The 24,243-nt window shown below is 30.5% G+C and overlaps 1 protein-coding gene across 2 annotated transcripts; it reads left to right on the plus strand.

Moving 5' to 3' along the window:
- The first annotated feature begins 695 nt into the window (after window positions 1–695).
- On the plus strand, window positions 696–23,584 carry LOC111708745 (potassium voltage-gated channel protein Shaw). 2 transcript variants are annotated; one of them, XM_023482206.1, is made up of 15 exons: window positions 696–1,254; window positions 2,958–2,996; window positions 6,226–6,343; window positions 7,111–7,225; window positions 8,900–8,979; window positions 9,503–9,629; window positions 9,977–10,073; window positions 10,816–10,901; window positions 11,636–11,714; window positions 11,902–11,958; window positions 12,808–12,878; window positions 14,537–14,769; window positions 15,865–16,006; window positions 21,657–21,914; window positions 23,134–23,584. In XM_023482206.1, the coding sequence occupies exons 1-15, from the start codon at window positions 1,100–1,102 to the stop codon at window positions 23,349–23,351; spliced, it is 1,875 nt and encodes a 624-aa protein (XP_023337974.1). In that variant the 5' UTR covers window positions 696–1,099; the 3' UTR covers window positions 23,352–23,584. The 2 variants fall into 2 exon arrangements, 1 of the variants encoding a protein (XP_023337974.1); XR_002766726.1 differs by lacking the exon at window positions 23,134–23,584 and adding an exon at window positions 17,795–18,234 and having other exon boundaries at window positions 698–1,254; window positions 21,657–21,745.
- Window positions 23,585–24,243: the final 659 nt, after the last annotated feature.

The following is a 24,243-nucleotide window of genomic DNA, read 5'->3' on the forward strand; positions in this document are numbered from 1 at the left end:
GATATTAACTAAAAGAAAAAGAATTAATTTTTTCACTTTTTAATTAAATCTTGATTAATTATCAATTCTTCACTAAGGTATAACAGTCTTCTCAAAATCATTGAAAAAGATTTTACTTCATTAAATCTCATTAATAATTTATGAGATAATGCATTAAAGTACAATATTTGTATTTTTGCTCAAAATCTCATTTTGATAATTTCAAGAAGTTAATAACATGATAAAAGTTAAAAAAATGTTTAGTAAACGAACTTTACTGAACTGAGTTCTTGTAACAATTTCACATTTTTTAACATTTTGATCTAACATAATTCAAATGTTGAAAAATGCAAGTTCTACGACAGCAGAAGGTTTCAAAGATGAAGGAATTAAAATCAGAGTTGGTATTAAGAACTCAGTTCCTGTATTCTTCTTTATTTACATATCAAGTTGTAATCTCTGTTTGTCTATTTGTTTGTCCGATCATAACTCAGAAAACCCAGGACCGATTTGCCTCAAATTTTAATTAGGTAACTCGGGAGAGCCACGGAAATGTTCGCAGCTTGGTTTTGAGATTCTGAATTTAGTGGATCGACTTTAATAGCGAAAATTTTTTCCCAGTAAAATCGTTCAAACGGAGGGGGTAACTTTTAGTAACCTTGGCAGCGCTGGTTTCCCAAGCTATTCAAAAATAAAATTGTTGTGTTTTCAAGATGGGCCTTAAAGTAAAAAGTAATTATAAGAAATATGGCAGATGCATTTATTTCAGCTTCGACTCTAATCCTTTTCATGAAAGAAATATATAATAAATTCTATAACATGAAGATAATCCAGCTCAACAAAATCCTGTTTTATATATTTTCCTGTTAAACTTACCCAATTATTGCATTTGAACACCTAAAAAGTAACTTTAGCATGTTAAAACAAATTTGAAATTTATTAATTATTTAAAATGAACTGTTTCATCACTACATTGGTTAAAACTTGAATTAAATTTTGTATTCAGAAAAAATGAGGTAAGTATAAGAATAAGTGAATTATGATGAATCCGGAGACTAGTCAGTGAAATAATGTGTCAAATGATTTAGTTACAAACCAACGTGAAACTGAGTTAGCCGTGATGGACGCAGAAAATCGCGTGATCCTAAACTGTGGCGGGATTAGACATGAAACATATAAGACGACGTTAAAAAAGATCCCAGCAACCCGACTGTCAAGGCTCACGGAAGCTTTGGCCAATTATGATCCAATACTAAATGAATATTTTTTTGATAGGTAACATTCATTAAACTATTAAATGCAATTTGTACCTTATTCTACATTTTGTAGATTAATATTGACTTCTGAGAAAACTTATTTTTTTGAACAATTTCTTCCATATTCCACAAAGACATGACATAAATATAAATCTTAAAACAATTATATTTTTAAAGTTAAAAAAAAAAATTTCTCCATCTACTGAAAGATTAAATATAGATTTTGATTCGACGGTACGTTAAATAGCCGGGGTTAATACCGTGGTCAGCATATATATCAATACAAAATCGTTTACTGAACTGGTGATATAGTACAGAGATAATTTGCTCCATAATATATTTGCATATATTATTTATCTGATACATTTATACCAACACTGTATTGATATATATGCTGACCAGGGACCACTTTATTTAGTGACAAACATATTTTCAATCCCAGAATATATATTTTCGTTTTCATTCTTTCGAATTTGCCGGACTCCTTATAAATATTATTATTTTATAATAGTTTACGAGTTGTTAATTCATTCTTGCATGACATATCAAGCTAAATTGAGTTTTTTTCGATACACACTGGACAATGGACATGCTAAGTGCGGGCGCAATATACCCGTTTTCCTTGAAACAATTTTAGCTTTTAACTCAGTCTTATTAGCATATTCAATATTTCATATTAGTGAATAAACAAAGTTTTTGGGGATATTTTTTGTTAAAACTGGTAGATGTAAAAAGATCGTAAGAGACAACATTTTTTCATTTCCCAATTTTGACCAGACATTAACCCGGAACCATGTGAGTTCCCATAAAAAAAATCAATCGTGTTGACGTTTATTGGGTTAGAATAAACAACCAAGCTAGAATAAAAACAAAAAAAAGCAACAAAAGACTCATTCTTAAGATTAAATCCCCCTCACCCAATTCCATAATATCCCAAACCCCCTTTTAATCCCCAGCCACCTACCTTCTAACTTTTCTTTTATCCCCCCCCCTTTTTATGAAGCCTCCTCTGCTTTTTAAACAATAATAATGTTCTGAATACCCATTTCCTTCACTGAATGGGTTAGAAAAGAAAATTTCATTGTTTTGGCTTTCTTCTCATTCTTTTATAAAAGACTATTATTAGAAATACTCCGAGCTCTGTTTCTTCATTAAAAATCATACATTTGATTTTTATTATTTTAGGGTTAGGTTAGGTTAAGACAGTTATAGGGCCGAGCGCTGCGGATAGGACAGGCCAGGGGGGCCGAGCGCCTGAAATTACCCATAAGTTTTCTATATAAATTTAAATTTTGAAACATCAAAATTTTTTTACAGAATAATCTTTGATTTGCTTAATAGGCGGCTTCCAATCCCAAATTTCTTTTTTGCATAAAAGGGTAAAAACCTCTGGTTCTCCAAATCTTGTTTATTCTAGAACTAAGTTTGAATCTTTAATATTTGGTTATTTTAACTTTAAAATCCATGTTAAGCCTTGGTCCAAGTCCTACCAGCCTTCTCATCTTCCAGGGTTAATGTAAACTTGACTGAGGACATTTCAACCGATGTCGGAACTTTGGAGTGAAGTATTTTTAAGAAACTAACAAAACAAAAGTTTCAATCTCCAAATAGTTTTCAAAATGTTGTCTATGTTTAGAATTTAGGCCATTTCGACTAAAAATTCAACCATGTGTTTAGAAATGATCTTATTCCATGTTGTTTAAAAAAAACTTTTTGTTTTAGACATCCCGGTGTTTTCGCTCAGATTCTTAACTATTACAGGTAATAACAATGCTCTTTTTGTATGTTTGAAAAAAAACTGGTTATTTTAGGCGCTTCTTTTTGGGTATGTTCTAAGAGCGTTTTGTTGCTGATCTAAAATATCTAAAAACTTAACTCATTTTTAGGCAAACTTTTTGAATTTTAAATGGTCATAAACATTACAAAAAAATTTAATTATTAATTTTCACACACAAATATAAATTAATATTATAAGGCGTATATGCTGTAAAAAAAATGAATTTATATAAGTCAATTAAAAGAATTCTATTTATTTATTTTCTAATTTACATTCTTTTACAAAGTAATATAGTCAGCTTTTAAAAGAATCAAATATTTTCAAGAGTATATTCAATTCTTTTCAATTAAACATATTGATTCAGTAAGATATCAAATTTTAATTAGATAGAATTGAAAATGTATGAACATAAGCAATTATTTTGATCATGTCAGCACCCAAAGAATCAGTTTTGTCCTTTACCATTATGTCAACTGGCCCTAATATGTACACTGGACAATTAAGGCCACTTTTTAAATTTAAAGTTTTTTGATTTGACATTTTTAAAACAAATTTAGTTTGCATAATATACATTTTTTAGATGTATATATGCATAAATATTAGAAAGGTTTTTTTTAGAAAAATTGCTTTGAAAACGGACTGGGCAAAACTTTTAATGTTTTCTTATGTCTGAGTTTCAACATTGTTTAGGTTTACAGCCGCAATTTTAAATAAATTTTCGCGACAGGAATTACGTGTTTATGGCCTGTAAATTTCCGTTTTGCAATATTCTTGAAAAGGCCAATTGGAGTACTATTACTTTCAAGGGGACCCCATGAATGTATCATCAAAGAACCCCAGATTTTTATCGGAGACCCGGAGACTACCGGATTTTCATTGGAGGTCCCAAGATTTTCGTAGGAAACCACAATATTTTCATCTGAGGCCCAAGATTTTTACTAGAGACCCCAAGCTATTGATCTAATAGACTCCAGATTTTCAAACCCCAACTTTTTGTCGCAGACCCCAATCTTTTCATTGGAGACCCCAAACTTTTAGTTTTTGAACCCCAATTTTCATGAAAAACCCTGAGATCTTCAGTGGAGACCTTAAACTTTGTAAATCTGAAAATTTGAGGTTAAAACAGAAAGTTTGGGGTCAAGAAAAAACATTCGAACAGAATAAAAAAATGAATTTTCAAAGTGCAGAATAACTTGGTTAAATGTTGGCAGAAACCCTCCGTGGGAACTGTAGCCGTCGTGGGAGGGGGTGTCTCAGCCCCAATACCCTTCCCCTTTACTCTGTTTTGAAAGTAACAAAAAATATAGTTGTTCCTGTTTTTTTTCTATATCAGATATCATAGAATTATATTACATTATACTTCTTCAGTAATTTGATTTATATATGTATATATAACATCGTACAACATATTTATACCAATCATATCAATCAGAAATATACAACATAACATTCAGATTTTCAGAAAAACAAATAATCTCAAACTGATTGAATATTCAAAAGGAACTGAACACTCGTCAAAAATTCCAATTTTTGAATCATTATATCGTTGCATCTGGCACTCCAGCCTTTTGGTTCAATACTCTGATTTTCAATTTGATTAGTCAAAGTTTTAAATTTAAGGTTTTCACATTTACTTTGCAGAGACACGTAGAGGGATTTTAAAATTAGATTACCGTGTATTTCTTTTATGAAAGTGTGTTAGTAAATATGAATAATTTTTATTTTGAACCTGTCGAGTCATAATTACTACTAAAGACATTCATATTTTACTAATTCAAAAATCAAGGAAAGATTTTATTACCTGTTTGCAAACATACTGTTACCATCTAAAAGTGGTCTAAAATAAAGGAAATATAAAGCCTAAAACTGATGTAAGTAAATCTACAGAGTATAGAAAAAAATATATTTACATTATAAAAAAAGAACAAATAATGGTTGATACTAATGAATCAAAGAAAGCCGAATCTCTCTGGCAGACCGTATGCCTTTCTTCCGCCTCATATGACGGGTTAATCTTCTCCCTTTCGATTCCTTGTGATTACTGCCGATCTATTCATCTCTACTCAGACCAATCCTACTCCTGCCACCCAATGGAGAGAGCATTGGCCTAAGGAAAATGATAGAGAAATTACATGGGAGCATAGGACTGGTCTGGACTCCAGTCTCTCTTGAGGAATTTGAGGAGTGGATCTGGGACTCTAGATTTAAAGTCATTGGACACTCAGCACGAGACTCTGGCCCCTTTAGAATCAGGTTGCTCTGCTGAACCTCCGTGACTCTGGGCTTTTGGACCCTGACCCTCTGGACTCTCAGACTCTAAACTCTGGCCCCACATCCTTACTCTCCTGAACCCTCATTTCCAAAGCAGAATGGAGTTTATTTAACACAACTCCAGTGATGGTTGGCTCTATTCATACACTCCTTATCCTCCTAACCCTCTCCTTTAGGAGCAGAAGGGAGTTGGTCCCTCCTCTGCAAGGCTTCTTGGATAACTACTCTCTTTAAGCAGTAGCCTAGAACTTATAGGCTGGCCAGGAGAGGGAGGGGGGATACAGACAAACCATCCTGTTCCCTGGGTTCGATGATCTCACACAAACAGTCCAACCTGATGTACAAGAATACCTGTTTGAGGGGGGGATTGGATGGCTACAATACCCACCCAGCCATGATTCCTCCGACATCATTTATAAACTGTCCCGTAACTGTTCCAAGGGACACTTTATAAACTTTCGCGATTTATAATAATTTTTAACCTTTTATAAAAATAACCAATTCTAAGTTCTGCTATTTGGTTTCTTCCTTTCTGGGACGGTACTTTTGCTGTCGGAAAACTATTTCATGCAATGGTTTGTAGAATAATGCTATTGAAATCTATAACTTTTAGGAAATTATTGACAAACATTTGTGCCCTTGTAACTCCTCTAGCTTTAATTTAATTCCAAAGCAAATGCAATTGCTTGCATATTAAAAATTCAAACTTATTTCTTCTCCTCTGCACCTCTGGAGTTAGGCTTGAAAATGTAAAGTTTTTTTGTATAAAGAATTTATCATTTGTCAAATTTATAATTGTCAAATCCAGTTATCTTTGCAACCTGAATTTGTAGACCTTTAATATCAAGGTTTACTCCATCAGATTGCACAGATATAGGGTATACAAAAATTTGAGTTTGTCAACGCAACTTGAATATAATTCAACCTCCAATATGTGCGTAGGACCGGAAAGTTACATTATCCTACTGATGTATGCGGACCTCTGTTCGAAGAGGAGCTTGAGTATTGGGGACTTGATAGTAACCAGGTCGAACCATGCTGCTGGATGACATATACTCAGGTAGTTTAATTAAGCAACATTGTTTCAAAATTTTCAAAGAGGTGGTATGACACTGAAAGTAAGTGTTTGTGAAAATAAAAGGGGATACAGGCAGAATCCGAATCAAAGTTGGTTTTGATCGCTACTTCATGAGGAGGGAATGCTAGAAAACTATCCATGTAAGGAAATATTTCTTTACAAAAATTACTGATATCCTCAAAATTGGTTTGACCATTCCGTTTAGGCCGTTCCTTTTTAACGAACGCATGGACAATGTCCGCCCTGATGACAATAGTTCGTCCGCTAGATGTCTCACGCAAGTTACCGAGTTTACTAATCAAAATTTGAGACAAATCGGTCAAGGGGCCCAGAGATGACTTCTTTCTATATAGATATGTTTACTTATTTTCAAAAAAACGTCTAGGTGTAAAATGTTCCTAAGTCATGAATGATCAAAAGTTTCAGCGCAATGAAAGGGATTGAATCTAATATCGATAGAAATATTTTATACTTTAAATTGTCTATTATAGATTGGACGGTCGGTCTATTTGTTTGATTCTATTTGTTCTTTGTAAGTATCGAAAAATGCGCACAATTAAAAATGAAACAATTTTTTTGGATTAACATTTCCTATAGAGTTTTGTATTAAATATTAAGGGTTTCAGGCTTATAGATGTGATCTTAAATAAAAAATAACAATATGAATTTTCAACCAGGAGAATAATCTTTTCCAAAACAAAGTTTGAAATAAATGACTAATTTGCTTTTCAAAAAATTATTATTTTTAGCACAGAGACACACAAGAGACCCTGGCTGTGCTGGACCGGTTGGATCTAGATACTGATAAACCAAGTGATGAGGAGTTAGCTAAACGGTTTGGTTACGAAGATGCATATTACAATGGTAAGACATTTTATCAGTATTTAACTATATCACGATTGAAAGGGGGGGGGGGGCTGTCCCCCCTGTGTTTTTTTCTTTATGAAAATGGCCTACACACTAGAGCGGTCAAACTTCCTCACTTTTTCAACTTCATAGTTGTGAACTTTAGCAATAAGTTTCTTTTTCGGGATGCAAAGAGTAGGGTATATCAGGTGGTTGTTAAATCAAAAATAGTTCATAACTTTTTTGTTAATTGAGCTACAGATCTAAAATTTATTTTTATGAAAAGCTCTTGACCAGGGTACCTAGAAAAACGAAATTTGTCACTTGAAATTAAACTGACATTTCCTTTAAATTACCTTCCAGTTTTTTAGATGAATGTCAGCTTCACAACGATAAAAAGGAAAATATCCCTTACATCCCTAACTAGTATTCTTGTTCAGCACTTAATTTTCAGATATAACACCAGGGGTAAAGTAGCAAAGGGTACCGTTGTAAATCTGACATGATACTCCACAAATAGAGGAATACTTGAAGATATGCCAACAGTCCCCTTAAAATACCTGTACTATTTTCTTTTAAGATATGAACAATTCGTACAAATTTTTCGCTAAAAACTTAAATATTTTGCATATTTGTTTTTAAGATTTGAAAAAGTTAGCGTCACAAAAAACCCGCGGTTTAATGTCATACGTTGACATCACACAAAAGATCTAGAAGATGGGAGGAATCGTAATTATACCCCACCACTTGCACTAGTTCACCCAACTAACGTGTACACTGGGTTTTTAAAAAGTTGAAAACATGCGTCGGAAAAATGTCGAAAAATATTTTTTTAAAACTTTTGACAAATATTAACATGTGACACATGATATCACATTAATTTTACAATGGCTTTTCAAACAAATAAGTTTTAGAACTGCAGCTTAATTAATGAAAAGTATGGACTGTTATGAAGAATATAAACAGTAGGGAATGGAAAAACACTAAAGGACCATGTATTTGATCCCTCCATCGTGAAAGGGTTAAAACATGCATTTTTGAAGTAAAATTGTAATGTATCTTATGTTTATATGTTTGTCCTGAATTACATTTTACACAATTTACATCAAAAGAAAGTTTGGGCTAAAAGTTGTTTAAGATTTAAACAGTTGTTCATAATTTTGTAATTCCAGGCTTTCCTCTCTAGCTTTTCTGGTTTCAGATCTAATCTTAGTATAACAAAGAAAAACCAAATGTCTTCCAACGAATTTAACAATTAAAATTCTTGTTTTATTTATCAAGTACACGGTTTCTTCAAAAGTTTGAATGAAATGTCTTTGTTAGACTAGAATATATATGGGTCACGTCAAACTAAAGTAAACTATACAAAACTTTGAAATCTTATATGTTTTCACAAAAAATTATGGAGAAAAACTAAAAATGTTTTTAGTTTCTTTATGTAACCGAAAAAAAAATTGCTTTTCTAACATCTGTGTGTAAAATTAGAACTAGAGGAGCAGCAATGTCACAAAGTAGCACCAGTAGTGTCAATTGAATTTGACCTTCTCCTCCTGGTTAGTTTACAGTGGGGTGTTAGAAAACTTGATGCATAAATAAGTTTTTAGCTTAACACGGGATTCAAAGAATCCCTCTAGGAGATTTACATTGGATCTATTTTTTTCTGGGAGCAAAGATGCATTCTTTTGTTCCTAGGTGCTGTTTCAAAATGGATGAAAATAAAGCCTAAAATCTGGAGTACATTCGATGAACCTTATTCATCCCCTACGGCAAAGGTAAATCTGTAAAACGATAATTTTATTTATTTTTTTATTGTTTTCTTAAGATATATATAAGAAGCATATATTTTACCGCCTTTTGACCTATGATTCCCCCTCTGCGAAATTTTCAGAAAAAAAATTTTCATCTCAGAAGACGATAAAATTAAAAAATTACTTAACCGCGGGATCCCTCTACCAATTTTGTCTAAAAAAAAATCGTCTTGGGAACCAGTTGTAAAGTAAAATTTCTTTAACTTCCTTGTAAAGTAGTTGTAAATAATTATAAACGATGTGTACAACTATAATACACATTAACACTGTCATAATAACAGGTTAGGATTTATGAAAATTATTCTTTTATGATTTTGTCATTTTTACAATGTTTTACAATTGAAATTTTACCTTATGTTTCTTTATAGATTTATCATTAAAAGAACAAAGAATAAATCTTAACCTTATCTTAACTGGGTTATTGATGGGGGATGATTTTGCCTTGAGTTCAGTTGAGAGAGGGGAGTGTGATATAATGAATTTTTAGAGTGTCGGTATTGTTTCTGTGTTTTTCATCTGTACCTCTATTCTAACCTTCTGCCTGAAAACACATCCAGATATGAGAGTTCCAATTATTCATAATATTACAGTTAGAACTTCGCAAAATACAACAGGCAATCAATCTATTAATTAATCAATCATTTGATAAATCAACTTTTTATAAAACATCTTTCCAATATTTTCGTTTCAATGTCTAGAAAAATTTATAAATCGTGTATTTATTCAAATGTCCTAAATTTAAGAAATGGTTATGAAAACTTGAGTTTGAAAATAAAAATTGTGCATATTTTACAGGATTCCAGAAAATTAAGGTACGTTAAATTAGAAAATAAATTGCACAACATTAAGTACAATTGCCAACTATTTCAAAATACTCAATATCACAAAGAAATTGAATTTTTGTCACAAACTCAAATTTTCTAATCCTTGACGGCTTTTTCTAATAAATTGATTGGTTCAGCTTGGACTCTGGATAAATATGGGACAAACGCTCATGATGCTTTCTTTTATGTGGAGTGCGTTTGTAATGCGTGGTTCACAATTGAGCTTCTAATTAGGCAGCTACAAATATTTAGTTTTCAACAATTTGAAAAAAAATTTTGTTAAAAAAAAAAATTAGGGATTCTAGAGGTAGCAACAAATTATTAATCTGCCACAGTAGATAATTTTTTTGTCAAATGTTAATAAAAGATTATTTATTTCTTTTTTTAGATTTTGAAAATTTTTCTTTGTAACCTTTGTTGTAGTATGGTCTAAGTTGTCTTAAAGTTTTCCCACAACTTCTTTCAATATTTAAATAAAAACTTTCTTGTGTTGTTAAAAATGAAATAATAAAAAGAAAAAAGAGATTGCAAAAAAACACTTTTTTTAATAACAAGTAACATAATATAAGAATTTGCAGAATGTCCTAAGGGAAAAAATCTTCACTTTGAGGAGAAATATTTTTACTTTTGACACATTGAATGCCTAAAATATTGACATATGTCAGATTCAGATTCTAAATTTATCAATGAAATATTAAACTTTTAAATATTGATATTTTTATATAAAAGGACTGTAGAAAATATTTCAATTGGTTTTCAATTTACAGATTGGCATGTCTGATCTCAATGGTATCCTTAAAATCAAGAATATTAAGATGATATATTTTTTTTTAATCTCTATTATGTTCTTTATTTTTTTATTCTAACTCTGTTCTGTCATCCAGAACATCATCAATTTGCTTTCAACTTTGATTTTAGCAATGTTAAATAAAATGAACTTATACATTTAAATGAAATTATATTGTGGCTGATTTAGATTTATTTCGTGTCCCGATATATGTGATTTCGTACGCAGTTCTGTCAATATTATAGACTGTATTGCTACCCTTAGCTTCTACATAGGAAATATCAAACATCAACTTCAAACATATACTAAACTATGTGTCAGCAACTAAACTATGTGTCAGCAACTAAACTATGTGTCAGCAACTAAACTATGTGTCAGCAACTAAACTATGTGTCAGCAAGATACTAAACTATGTGTCAGCAACTAAACTATGTGTCAGCAAGATACTAAACTATGTGTCAGCAAGTTTTGCAACAAATTGAAGAACAAAACTTAGACAGAAATTTTATATTTTGACATTAAAAAGAAGAACTTTTAGATATCTTGGACAAAAACTGCAACCTATAAGAACAATGAAAAGCATTTAAGATTGTTGATATTGGAGCATATTGTTGATATTGGAGTACATTGTTGATATTGGAGTACATTGTTGATATTGGAGTACATTGTTGATAATGGAGAACATTGTTATTGTTGATATTGGAGTATATTGTTGATATTGGAGTATATTGTTGATATTGGAGTATATTGTTGATATTGGAGAACATTGTTGATATTATTGGAGTATATTGTTGATATTGGAGTATATTGTTGATATTGGAGAACATTGTTGATATTGGAGTACATTGTTGATAATGGAGTATATTGTTGATATTGGAGAACATTGTTGATATTGGAGAGCATTGTTGATATTGTTGATATTGGAGTATATTGTTGATAATGGAGAACATTGTTGATATTTGAGAACATTGTTGATATTGGAGAGCATTGTTGATATTGGAGTATATAGATCTGGTGTTAGCTCAGCTAGCTTCCCATCTAGAGAACGCTGATGTTCTGGAGTTCTTCTCAATCATTAGAATACTTAGGTACAAACATAACAATGTTTTATTCCGTTTTTAATTCATTCTTTTCCAAGTTAAGTTTTTGAACTTTCTATAAATAAATCTTAAACCTTTTTAATTCGTCTGTCAAAAAGATGAACAAATGATTTCAAAATTTTACAAAAGATAATTTGTTTTATCAAAGTCTAAAATGTCTTTTCTATTTGATCAGGCTCTTCAAACTTACAAGACACTCATCTGGACTTAAAATCCTACTTCAGACTTTCAGGAAAATAGATTATTAAAATATTCTTTGTTTTTAAATTTTTAAACTGTTATTAGTAAATACGGAAGTTTTAGCTTAAAAAGTTATGTAAAATAATAAATTCAAAGTTAAATAAAATTTAATTAAGAATTTGAGTTATGCTTATATATATGCTAACTCTAATTTTTTAAATATTATATCTTGACAACGTAATGTTGATATACCTAGCTCTGTGATGTTTCAATCTATAAAAGCATTTAAAATCTAAAACTTTAACTATTTATGAATTCACCATCAGGTTTCAAAGATATATCGAGATTAGAAAACTATTAATTGAGGCGATTGATTACATACTTTCTTTGCCAGAACATTTTTCAAGGTCTTGAATTTTAATTTCAAAGTAAGATTAAGGATTTCTTAGTTTTAAATATTAGCAAAATATAATTGTGGTTATTGTGTGGTTTATCATCATATAACTTTATTCTTGTTACCATTGTATACAGATATTTTTTACACTGGGCCATTTTGCTACAAAATTCCATTAATTTGAAATGTTGGCTTTTGGTTTTACCTAACTAACTCACTAAATTTGTGTGTAGACTTAGACAGAGGTGACAAATACGTTTTTTTGTAAGTATTCAGCAAAGTTTTCATCGATTTTTGCTTGAGAATGTGAGACCTTTAATTCACGGTGGGTAATGTTGATACTTATGAGAATCAAATTGGTCTCTGTGTAGTTGCCAAAATTTATCTTTAATGCTAAAGACAGACCCTTTAAGAATGTTAAGACCAGGTGTCTGTATTTGTATAATTTATATAAAATGTAAAGCTCTATCATTATCATTATCATTATCATTATCTATTATCCTCCAGAGCTTCAGCTAAAGAACTAATGTTACTGGTTTTCTTCCTGGTATTGGGAATCATTATCTTTGCTAGCTTAGGAACAATTCAATAGAGATATGTAGAGTCTACACCCCCCCCCCACTACCTCACCCATTCTTCACACCTTGGGGCCGGTTTAAAGATATCGTAGAAGTAATTTTAAAGGGAGGTTCGCGAAAAATGAAAGGGGGTATAGGCTTAATGCGATAAAAAAGCGCTTTTGATCACTTCTAACCTTACTTCTATCGGTTGCGTCTATAAGGAGAAAATTGTTAAAAACGACTAATACCAAAGAACGTAGTGTCCATACAAATTCAGAAAGATGCAACATACGACTTAGACCGTAAAAAAATCTATTTAATTTCAAACAAATCATTCAGATATTAAACCCTATGGTCATCGATTATCTTTCGCCACATTTGTATATAGTTGATTTTTCATAATATGTTTTGATTTTCTTTTTTAAAATAACATTTAGCTTCCAACTTGTTTTCGAACATTCCTGGAAAATATGAAAATGTCGTCTTCATTACCAAAAATCCTCGAAACAGTAATAAATGTTTTTATAAGTAACTCTCAGATCATAACAATAAAAACATATTATGAAAAATCAACTATATATACAAATGGGGCGAAAGATAATTGATGACCATAGGGTGTAATATCTGGATGATTTGTTTGAAATTAAATAGATTTTTTTACGGTCTAAGTCGTATGTTGCATCTTTCTGAATTTGTATGGATACTACGTTCTTCGTTTTTAACAATTTTCTTCTTATAGACGCAACAGATAGAAGTAAGATTAGTAGCGATCAAAAGCGCTTTTTTATCGCATTAAGCCTATACCCCCTTTCATTTTACGCGAACACTCCCTTTAACTATAATCCCTTAATTATCTCAGCAACTATGTTTTCATCGTTTTTTTATCTGTTAAATCGTTAAATGCTGAGAAGGGTCCTCTTTTTATAGAGAAACCCGATAAATTTTCGGAAAGAAAAAACTTATTGGTTAATTTTACTCAGACGACAGTTTAAAAGGTTTTTTTGTGAATATAGCTCAGGCTTTAATAAAGGGGTTTGGATCATCATTATTTTAATGCAAATATATAAACATCGGTATCAAAATATTGGTCTTGAAACACTGAAATCAAAATTGGTAAAACAGGAATATTTGTTTCTAAAAATACAGAAAAAATACTAAATTTTTTTTAATGTTTTCTTGGAAATACTCATAATTTATGAGTTTTGAAGAAAAAAGCTAATCACTTTTTTCAACGAGAACTTTAGTTTTTGCATGAACAATGTTTAAGTGCGTGTTGATATTTTGAAATTTTTTATATCGATTTTGAGTTACTAAAAGTAACTACCAATGAATTGAACCTAAAACAGTGCAGTATTAATGAAAATTAATGTTATGTTTATTTTCGATTTTTTGTTTGATAAAAATATAACACAGCCGTCAGCCAATTAACCCCAAAAAAGCACCTTACTGCACATTTACAAGATATGTACACTTAGAAATTCTTTACAGGTTCAAGGGGACTGAACATATTCATACCAATGAAAAATCGTATTTTTACTTTGTGTATTCTCTACCCTGTTATTAGAGAGGCCCCTTCACTTAATATATCAAACAATAGGTGAAGAAACAAATCATGAATCCCAATACAACTAACTAAGCTTTGACCCAAATAAGATTATCTTTATTGAATGGTTCAGTGTATTATGCAGAACGAATACAACCCAACCCTCACAATGACTTTAATTCAATTCCCCTTGGACTGTGGTGGGCTCTTGTAACCATGACTACAGTAGGATACGGAGATATGGTTCCTAAGACCTATCTAGGGATGTTTGTAGGAGCACTATGTGCTCTAGGAGGTGTACTAACTGTAGCTCTTCCAGTTCCTGTCATTGTTTCAAACTTCGAGATGTACTATTCACATACACAGGTATTTAGAATATGACACATTCATGTGAATTATGCTTCATTCAATCAGACCTTGCTGTCGTGCTTCCCACCCTTTACAAAGAGTAAAGTGATCGTAAAGGCAAAGTATGTTATAGAGATGCAAGGCATTTTTACAGGCCAAATTTTGTGCCCAGTTTATTGTAATTTGAAATTCTTACTTCAATGGTATAATTATTTGTGAGGTTTTATTCTTCTTTATTTTTGATAGATATTACAGTGGTAAGCAGTTTTACGTTTAATGTATAACATAAAGATTATTTCTAAAATATGACAGAGCTAAAAAGTTTAGAACTGTGGATATCGAGATCAATGCTTAATCTCATCTTTTGTTAATCTTAAGATTATTTAAATCTTTAGTTTGTATTCAGGAAAGTGCCTAAATTCGACCAATCAGAAACCGGGAAAATTGAAATTTTGGGCCCCATTATATATGAGAGAACTCTCATTAGAAGGAATCAATTAAAACATCTAATAACCAAATAAAGATTCACAAGATCCTTTTTAATAATTTCTTAATAACAGGAAAAAGCGAATACATTTAGAATTCCACTTCTTAATATTTACTAGTGATAAGGATTACAATTTATTTAGTGAGACCTTTAAAACTGAGGAATCGGTAATTCTATGCATGTTTAAAATTATATTATGTTTGTTGGGTTTTCATCGAAATTTTCGTTGAACAAAATTTTCGACCTCAGTTTCGTTCAATTTTCGTTCGATCAAAAATCAAAAATTTTCCGTTTCGCATAAAAAAAATTGTATTTTTTCGAAAAAAAATAAGATTTTGGGGGAAAGGTAAAAAATTTCGAACGAATTTTGCGAAAATTTTCGCGAAAATTAACGAAACTTTTCGTTTTCGTTTTTATTTTTGTTGGCTGAACGAAATTTTCGGAAAGAGATTGAACGAAAATTTGGAAATCCTAGTTGTTTGAAAATTAACTTCTTAAGTAAAATGAGTTTGTGAACACTGCACAATTTTTGTTTGTCCTGTTAATTGGACTATTTACAATGCATAACTAACGTCTAACAACTTTCTTCCATATTTCATAGTTTGATTGGTCTCACTTAATTTTAGGCCAGAGCTAAGCTGCCAAAGAAACGGCGACGAGTGGTCAACGTTGATGTCTCTGAGGTCAGAAGAAATAGAAATCGGTCAACTTCTAGATCTGTTACAAGTAAACTCAACATGAGTAAGCTTGGAATGGGCTCAAAACTTGGTAGGTTTATGATTAACAGAAAAGAATAGATTTGTTGACTTTTAATTGAAAGTGACGTTATTGATTGAGAAAAAAAGAAAAAAAGATCATGGAAGACAATTGAATATGATCTTGTCTTTATTGTTATTATTATTATGGCCTATAGATCAGCATATGATTTTATATTTTTTGTAAAAAAGTCTTTTTAAATAGTAAAGAATCAATATCTATCTCAAAGGGTTATTTAGTTGCATTTTGAATTAATTGAATTTTCATCCAGTTAATAATTTGCAAATCTGATTAAAAATTGTAAATATCTGCAGAGCTGATTGAATTGTACAAATAAGTGTTTTTAGCAAAACAGAACATGGTAATTGTTGCATCATCCAGGCTGTACAGTGTGTACACAAAACTTTGTTAAAGTATACTGAGTAGCTTTTATACTTTAGTTAGGATATATATATTTTTGTGAGCTGTTAATCTTTTATTTTTTAATAATTTTCTAAAATGGTTTTTAGCTAAAAACCAAATATTTCAAGCTCTACAAAAAATTCTACATTGCAAGCATTTATAGCTATTTATTTACTGTAAATTGTAATGGTACTATTGTGTGTGTATTTTTAAGTTAACACTGGCAATTATTGAATCTTTATGATAAAGAAAATTACAGACCCCTAGCCGCGGGGTAACTGGGACAAAGGGTAAACATAATGGGCAAGCTTTGTTAAAAAGTAAAATTTGACCTTATCCCTACTTAAAAGTTAGAATAAGTAAAAATTAAATGTTATTGGTATTAAGTGAATGGTAGGATTTTATGTTATGATTTTATATTATTAACACTGCTAAAGAAATGGTTAAAAAAAAAATAAAAAAATAGTTAGTAATCTTTGTTTACAATCGTTGCTTTTTTTTGATAAAACACATTAAAGACGCTAGGTTTTCTAATACAAATATTAACTGTTAAAAGTTTCTCTTCAAGCTGCCATGTTTCTTTGTAAATCTTTAAACAAACAAATCCATGGATCGTATCTATTTAAATAGGCGCATTTTAAAAATGATAAATGTAGACATTTATTTCCGGACGAAATTTTTAAACTTTGACTAAAATATTCGCTGGGGTTTGATGTTTGTTGGATACTAACGGATAGATAGACAAGAAAAGTATATGATATATATATATATACACTATACATATAGATGAGGGAGATGAGGATATTAAAAATCTAAAATTAAAGATAAAGATTGAATCATGTCTTGAAAGAGATGCCAATTGTCAGTGTTAACTTCTTGCTCTTGCTCTCAAGTTGAAATGTGTGTGTCCCTCTCTCTAAACTCTCAGTAGTTTCTGGTGCAGCAAATTTTAGCTTTAGTTTTAAATTTACTTAAAGATTGCAAAATCAAATGTCAAGGACATTATTGATTTATTTTAACAATTTACCTTGACATTTTAGAAACGGTTTAAACTAACAATGTATTTTATAGGGAAGTTTTTTTTCAAATCAAACATTAAGTTTAAGATAAAAAATGCATGCTGCTATCTTTAAAAAGAAAGTATAATCATAATTAATTCAAGTTTAATTATTAATTGAAGGTGTGTATTTGCTGCATCCGTTTGTTGATTAAGACTTTAAAAAGAGAGTAAATTAAATTGATTGGTTAGGCAAAAATGTCCGTCTGAGTGATTTTTATTCTCAACCAGAAGTTATTTTTGTCTATTCCTCGTGAATTTACAACAGTTACTTCAAGATAATCTCTGGTTGGCAAAAGAAGAGTCGATGAAATTAAACTAAAACTGATTATTTGGTCCAGGGAGAAACAATACGGGTGGTCCACCATCCAACATGACCGCGGCAGAGGCATATGCAGCTCGTTGGGACCTTTCCCCTTATCCAACTCCTCGTCCTATTCCTATTATTCCAAGACAAGCTACAGCAGAATTTAACTATTCCTATCCTAACTCCAGTATAAAACCACTTGCTACTCAAAGCTCCCTACCCTCTGACATACCAAGTCCTCAAGTTGAAACTGTTCAGATTAGAAAAAAATCGCGTCCTAGCATTTCCTTTGACTTTTCCAATAACGTTAGCAGTGGATCTCCAGATCATTCAGAGAAATGCCATCTTACCACCCACCTCATTTCAAAATCCTAGTGCTAACTTTTAAATATTTATTTTCTTTCCTTTCATATTTTCCTTTAAAAAAAGCATAAACTTATCCTTTAACTCCTCAGAGATCCAATTCACTTCTTGGTAATTAAACTAAATATATTTGTTGTCTGTAGTAAAGTAGATCTAGAATATTTCTTAAACCCAAAATTTCTCTTTCTCGATGCGCTTCAATGTATAGGTAAATGTCATCTCCTAAGTAATGGACAGTGTAATCTGTACATAACGTCACTGATTATAGAGGCAAGTGAAAGCAGGGATTAGTGACGTTATTTACGGATTTCACTGACCATTTCTTAGGAGACGACATTTTTTCGTTTATTGGAGTGCATTTAGAGTAAGCACCCTTAATGAACAACCTTGATGAAACCTAAACATATTTTAATTGTTAATATGCTCTGTCAAGATCTCAAGAACGAAGGGAATGTTCGCAACAATTTTAAGGAAAGAAAAGACGGGTTATGATAAATTCAATGTAAGCACTATTTCATGAAACGCAGTTATGCATAGCGCAAAAAAATCAAGAAATTTTTTTTTAAGTAACCCTTATAAATGTCCATGACATAAATGGGATTCTTGAACCTGAGAATCTGCCATTATTGGTAAAACTATTTTTTTAAATACGGAATAATCATTTCATTTTTTTATTGTGTCTTGACAGGGAATTTTGCATGTTTATTTTCGGCATGTTTATATTGATGTTACTGCTAGTTAAAAGAAATTTGCATGACCTATAAACCTTAAACAAAAAATCCGATAAATGCAAGGAACCATAATGCTCCCTAATCGTGTTTTATATTTAGTATTAATAAGTTTATGATTATACCTGTGGAACTGTTAACAAGATACTTGCTGATAATTAAGATAAGAAAACATTCAAAACAGTGGCATTTGGAAATTATCATATCTGGCAATTTTTCCACTTTGCAAAAATATCAAATAATACCACCTGCCCGGCTATTAAAGTGTCCTAAAACGTAATTTCTGTGACCCCCTATTTAACAATGGGGCGGGGGGGGGGGGAATTTGACGCCCCCCTGTATTTTTTTGTGTTAGCACTCTCATTTTTGACACTACTATCGTAAAAATTTTGCGACTTTTAATGAATTAAAGTTTAAAGGATTTCTTGTAACATTTATTTTTTAATGCATAGGGTTGGGTACAAGGCGGAAAAGTCCGGTCTTTGAAAAAAAATCTAAAATACCCCATAAGTTTTTTGTCACAATAGACCTAAAAACTATATTTTGAAAAATCCTTAAAAAAAAATTGAAATTATGTCTACAGTCTCTTTAAGTAAATATACCTAATATCAAATAATCCGTTAATAATATTTCCAAGAAAAAATAATTGGCTTTTATTTGATACCCAATGAAAACATTTTTTTATAATGAATTATTAAAAACTTTTTGTTTAACTTACAATGACTTAAAAAGTATTTTTATAGTTTCTATTAGTACAAGAATTTGTTATAAACGGAAATGGGATTTCACATAGGATTTCTAATCTACATCACCGGCTTATATTGTTAAATTATTTCAAACCTTGGTTTTAATAGTAGAACTTTAGATAATTTTAAAAATATTCAGATTTAGAAAATGCAAGTGATCAGTTTCTCTTTGAACATTTTTGTAAGTTAAAAATAGTTGAGACTGTACATACTCACTAAATTTATTCTGTTGTTCCTTTAACAGAAAATTAATTTTCCTTCAAATTATAACATGCTATATTACTTGAAAATAACCCTATTTTCGCACTCCCTCTGATCTAAATTTGGCACACGGAGTCCAAACTATGGGTTTAAGGCATTTAACGAAATAAACTTTTAAAAATTTACAATGTTTTGCACATTCATGTTTTATGGAAGTTAAACAAAAAAAATTGACTTTGGAGTTTGGACCAGATTTGATGAATAGCGACGAAGCTAAACCCCAACTCTCTTAAGTGAACCGGTTCAAGTCTCACTGTTCGAACTTAGTTTAAGTGTTTCACCTACTTCTCGTCATTCATTAAATTTGATCCCCATGAGATCGGAATTTATGAACGTTAAAAGAAAAAATAATTGTCCCTGCTTGTTTAACTACTTTTGTGTGATGCCAGTACGAATTCGATATTGTTATATCGAATTGGCAGCACAATAGAAATAGTTGAACTAGTCATAGCAGATTCAACCATTTCCCGATATTCATAAACTCTAAACTCACGTCCCTGCACTTGATTTGTCATTGCACATATGTATACTTGGCATGTTAATTGCGTATGTTTTATGTACACATATTTTCAGTAAATGTTCAGGTATAATATCAACATAAAGTTTAAAATTTCATTTGTTGTTGCAAAGTATTTGAATTACCAGCATTTAGTGGACTGTTTGGTTTATATCTGAGCTGAATATAAAAAAAGTTGTCAAATAATAATATTTTAGAATTATAGAAATCCAGGTATTTATTTTAAATGTATAATTACAACAATAATTATAACGGTCTATCTAGTTTATTAAATGTTTATTAAAAGTTTTTAAATTAGAGAATATAAAATTTTAGGTGGGTAATTTTTCTAATTTTTGTTTCAGCCATTTTTCTAAAACCACTTTACAGTATCGAAACTGTATTCCTCTTGATATTTTTATGTATGTCTAACATTTTCCTTTAGAAAAATAAAAAATGGCTGCCTCTAAATCCTCTAAATGTATTTTCAAAAAAAAAATGTAAAAAAATTAACTGTTTGACAGTTTGAGTTAAAATGAAAAATGTGAAAAACATATGAGTATCATGAATACCTGTCGAGTTAAAAACAATTTACAGAATGGAAAAGTATTGAAAATTAGGCAAGATAAGGTCCTAAAAGTTTTTTGATAATATTGTTTTTATTCAGCACTTAACAAATATTTTTAACCTTCGGTCAATTTACAATGTTTTCGATTCCTGTAAATTGATTTAATTTGGTTTTTAATGCTACCCACATTGATAATCTTTTCAAAATGTACTCATTTTTAAACATTAAAATCCATTGCTGGCATTTTTGACTCTTGCAAAAATGCGCATTATTAACAATAAACATGCTTTAGAATTTCTAGTTTAACAAGTTTTTAGGAAAACGTCTAACCCATTTCTTTTTGACACCTTAATAGTTTAAAATCATTAGAAGATCGAGATTTTTAATTTTTCGGTTTACAGATTATTTTAAATATTTAGAAATAAAATAGATCTATTAAAAACCCCCTTCCAAAATAATTTTTTTACAGAATAAGCATGTTTTATTCAATATAAAGGTAATCTGGTTTCATATTTGTCGGAAAGAAACTTTTTGGTATTGCATTATTTTTTTCTGAAAAGCTTTTAATAAACTTTTTTATTATAAAAATAAAATACAAAAAAAAGAATACCTCTCTAGACGTTCGCATAACTAACTAAATTGCACCGTTTAACAAAAATTTAGGATTAGTGAAAAGTACATTTTTGTACTTAAATCTAAATTTTTGTCCGACATAAATTGTGTGTGTATGGTAGAGGAGCTGGGGTTGTCTGGTGTTGGTGCGAATATGGTAACTGTAGGACCAGGGGGCCCCCAGCCTGGGATGGGCATACTAGCAATGATGGCTAGTATTGGGGCAGTTCCTGGAGCTGGAGCACCTCCTCCTTATCCTCAACTTGGAGCTGGAGCACCTCCTCCTCATCCTCATCTTCAACCTGGAGCACCTCCTCCTCATCCTCATCTTCAACCTGGAGCACCTCCTCCTCATCACCATCAACATCAAACCACACATGGTATTTTTTCACTTTATAAAGGGACAGTAAGCGTATGTTCAAGTGAGCCTTCACGCAAAGAAGGACATACCAAATTGACAGCGCAACCCTTTAAACCTATGACTGTTCATGAACGGCAGGGAACTTAACATGTTTATTTTAAAAAAGTGTTTTTGATCATAGAGTTTAAAGAGTGGTTTTTTTACTTCACTTGGAGTGTAGCTTAAAATTATGTCTACAGTCTCTTTAGAGATTGAGAGCTATGTTTGCCCTCATCTTATGAGTCAATCACAGAAAACTTTATCAATCCACCACCAATCAATTTTAAGTGTAAAAGATAAAAGCGTGACTTTTTTTTACTATTTTTATTTTTATTATTATCACCTCTAATCCTAATGCTTTATAAATATTTCCTTTTTAAACACTTAATTTTATATTTTCTTTATGTTAATTAACCTTTTACATAAATGACTAAATGATAAACTAAGAATTACAAATTAAAGAAAAATTTCATATTAAAGGGACATTAAGCGATTCACAACGGTTCCCTTTAAAGCTTTATATTAATGTTAAAAATTTTGAAAACTGATTATTTTCAATTGTGGTTTATCATTATAAAAGCCCGCTTTTATAATGCAAAAAACAAATTCAAACAAAAAAAACGGCAATACTTTCGACATTTTTTTAGATAAAGGTTTAAAAGGTACTGTTGTGAGTTGGGCATTGACATTTTTGAATGGAGGGTCAGTTAAAAAAACACTTACAGTCTCTTCAAATTGAAATGTTACGAATTTTTAATCTACTTTTTAAAGAGACTTTCTCATACTTTAATCAAAACTAGATGGGCTCCAACTTACGAGGTAACAGAGTCGTTCCATAAACATAAACATAAACATAAACTTGGCCCCTCAGCTTTAGATTTATATGTGAAGGAAAATAGAAACAGAAACTGAACTTTTGCCTCAAAGTCATAATTTCTATATTTTTGCAAACTGATGGTGGTGGTTTATTATTATAATGTCTCGTTAGTCAATATTCTCGATACGTTTAAAAATAAAGATGAAAATAATTTTCAAACTTTTCCATTTAATGCAATTTTAACACAATTTGCAAGAAAGATAATTTGAAAATATGAAAATGTTTTTATTCAGTTTCCAGTTCAATTTAATAATGAGTAAATGAGCTTAAACAATAAAAAAGTTTCAAATGTGTCTCATAATAATAATTTCTTTATCCCTAGGTGTCAATTTTCTTCCGATAAACGAAGAAGAAAATGGAATAACAGCCAATTCTCCTCTAATTGATAAAACTTCTAAAAATGAGGTGAATCCACCCAGTGATGCTGATAATAAAAATGCCTCCAAGCATCTCTCAGAACCGGAATCTCTTCAAGTTAAAAAGATTGAAAAATACTACCATACATTGTCTGACCGTACAACAGAAATGATATTGCTGTAACGTTTACAATTCATTATAGAAAATTATTTTGTCAAATTGCAATTTGACAATTATCGTTTTTGAAAATGCACACTAATGCTGCTTTTTTTATGAATTTTTACATGGCAAATACAACACAGCTTTTTTATAAATAGGTTAATTTTAAACACCAAAATTGGTTAAATATTTGGAAGAATTTATAAATTGTTTAAGTATAATTTTTTAAGGTAGTAGTTTTTTTATTTTCTGAAAATTGTTGGGTTCTTTTAAGTTTTTCAAAATTCTTTACGATAAAATAATATGATTATTTAAAAATTCTAAAATGATTTTTTTTAGAATTATTAAAATCATTAAATATTAGTGATACTAATATGCGTTGTTAAGTTGATGATATATTACGTTAACAATGTTATTATAATCTAATTGTGCGTTGACCCTATTTCAAATTTTATGAACAAACTGAATGCTTAGAGAGAAAATAATTATTATATACTAAACATAAAACTGTCTACCAACCTGGGACAATCGTTATTTAATCAAATTGTATAAAAGGACTGTAGAGTGTAGACGTGTATTCAACAGACCCACCATATGTAGAAATCTCTTTGTTTGATAATCGAATTTAAAATATAAAAAAATACGATATCTACGTCGTGTTTGATCAGATAAGAGTTTAAAGGGTTTGCTTGTGAATCGGACATGCCGCTCTATAAATGGAGGGTTTCTTGAGATCACGTCTACAATTTCTAATTTCTAAATGTTATGTTGAAATAATAAACTTTCTTTTAAAAGTGTTCTTTTATTAAGAAAATATTATGGAATTTGTACTATCTGTAAAACCTTATGTTTCCCAGTCTTTGTATTTTAAACGTTATTTTTATCATAAAATATAGATTGCAATATTTAAATAATT

Source organism: Eurytemora carolleeae, unplaced genomic scaffold (assembly GCF_000591075.1).
Source record: "Eurytemora carolleeae unplaced genomic scaffold, Eaff_2.0 scaffold901, whole genome shotgun sequence".
NCBI lineage: Eukaryota > Metazoa > Arthropoda > Copepoda > Calanoida > Temoridae > Eurytemora > Eurytemora carolleeae.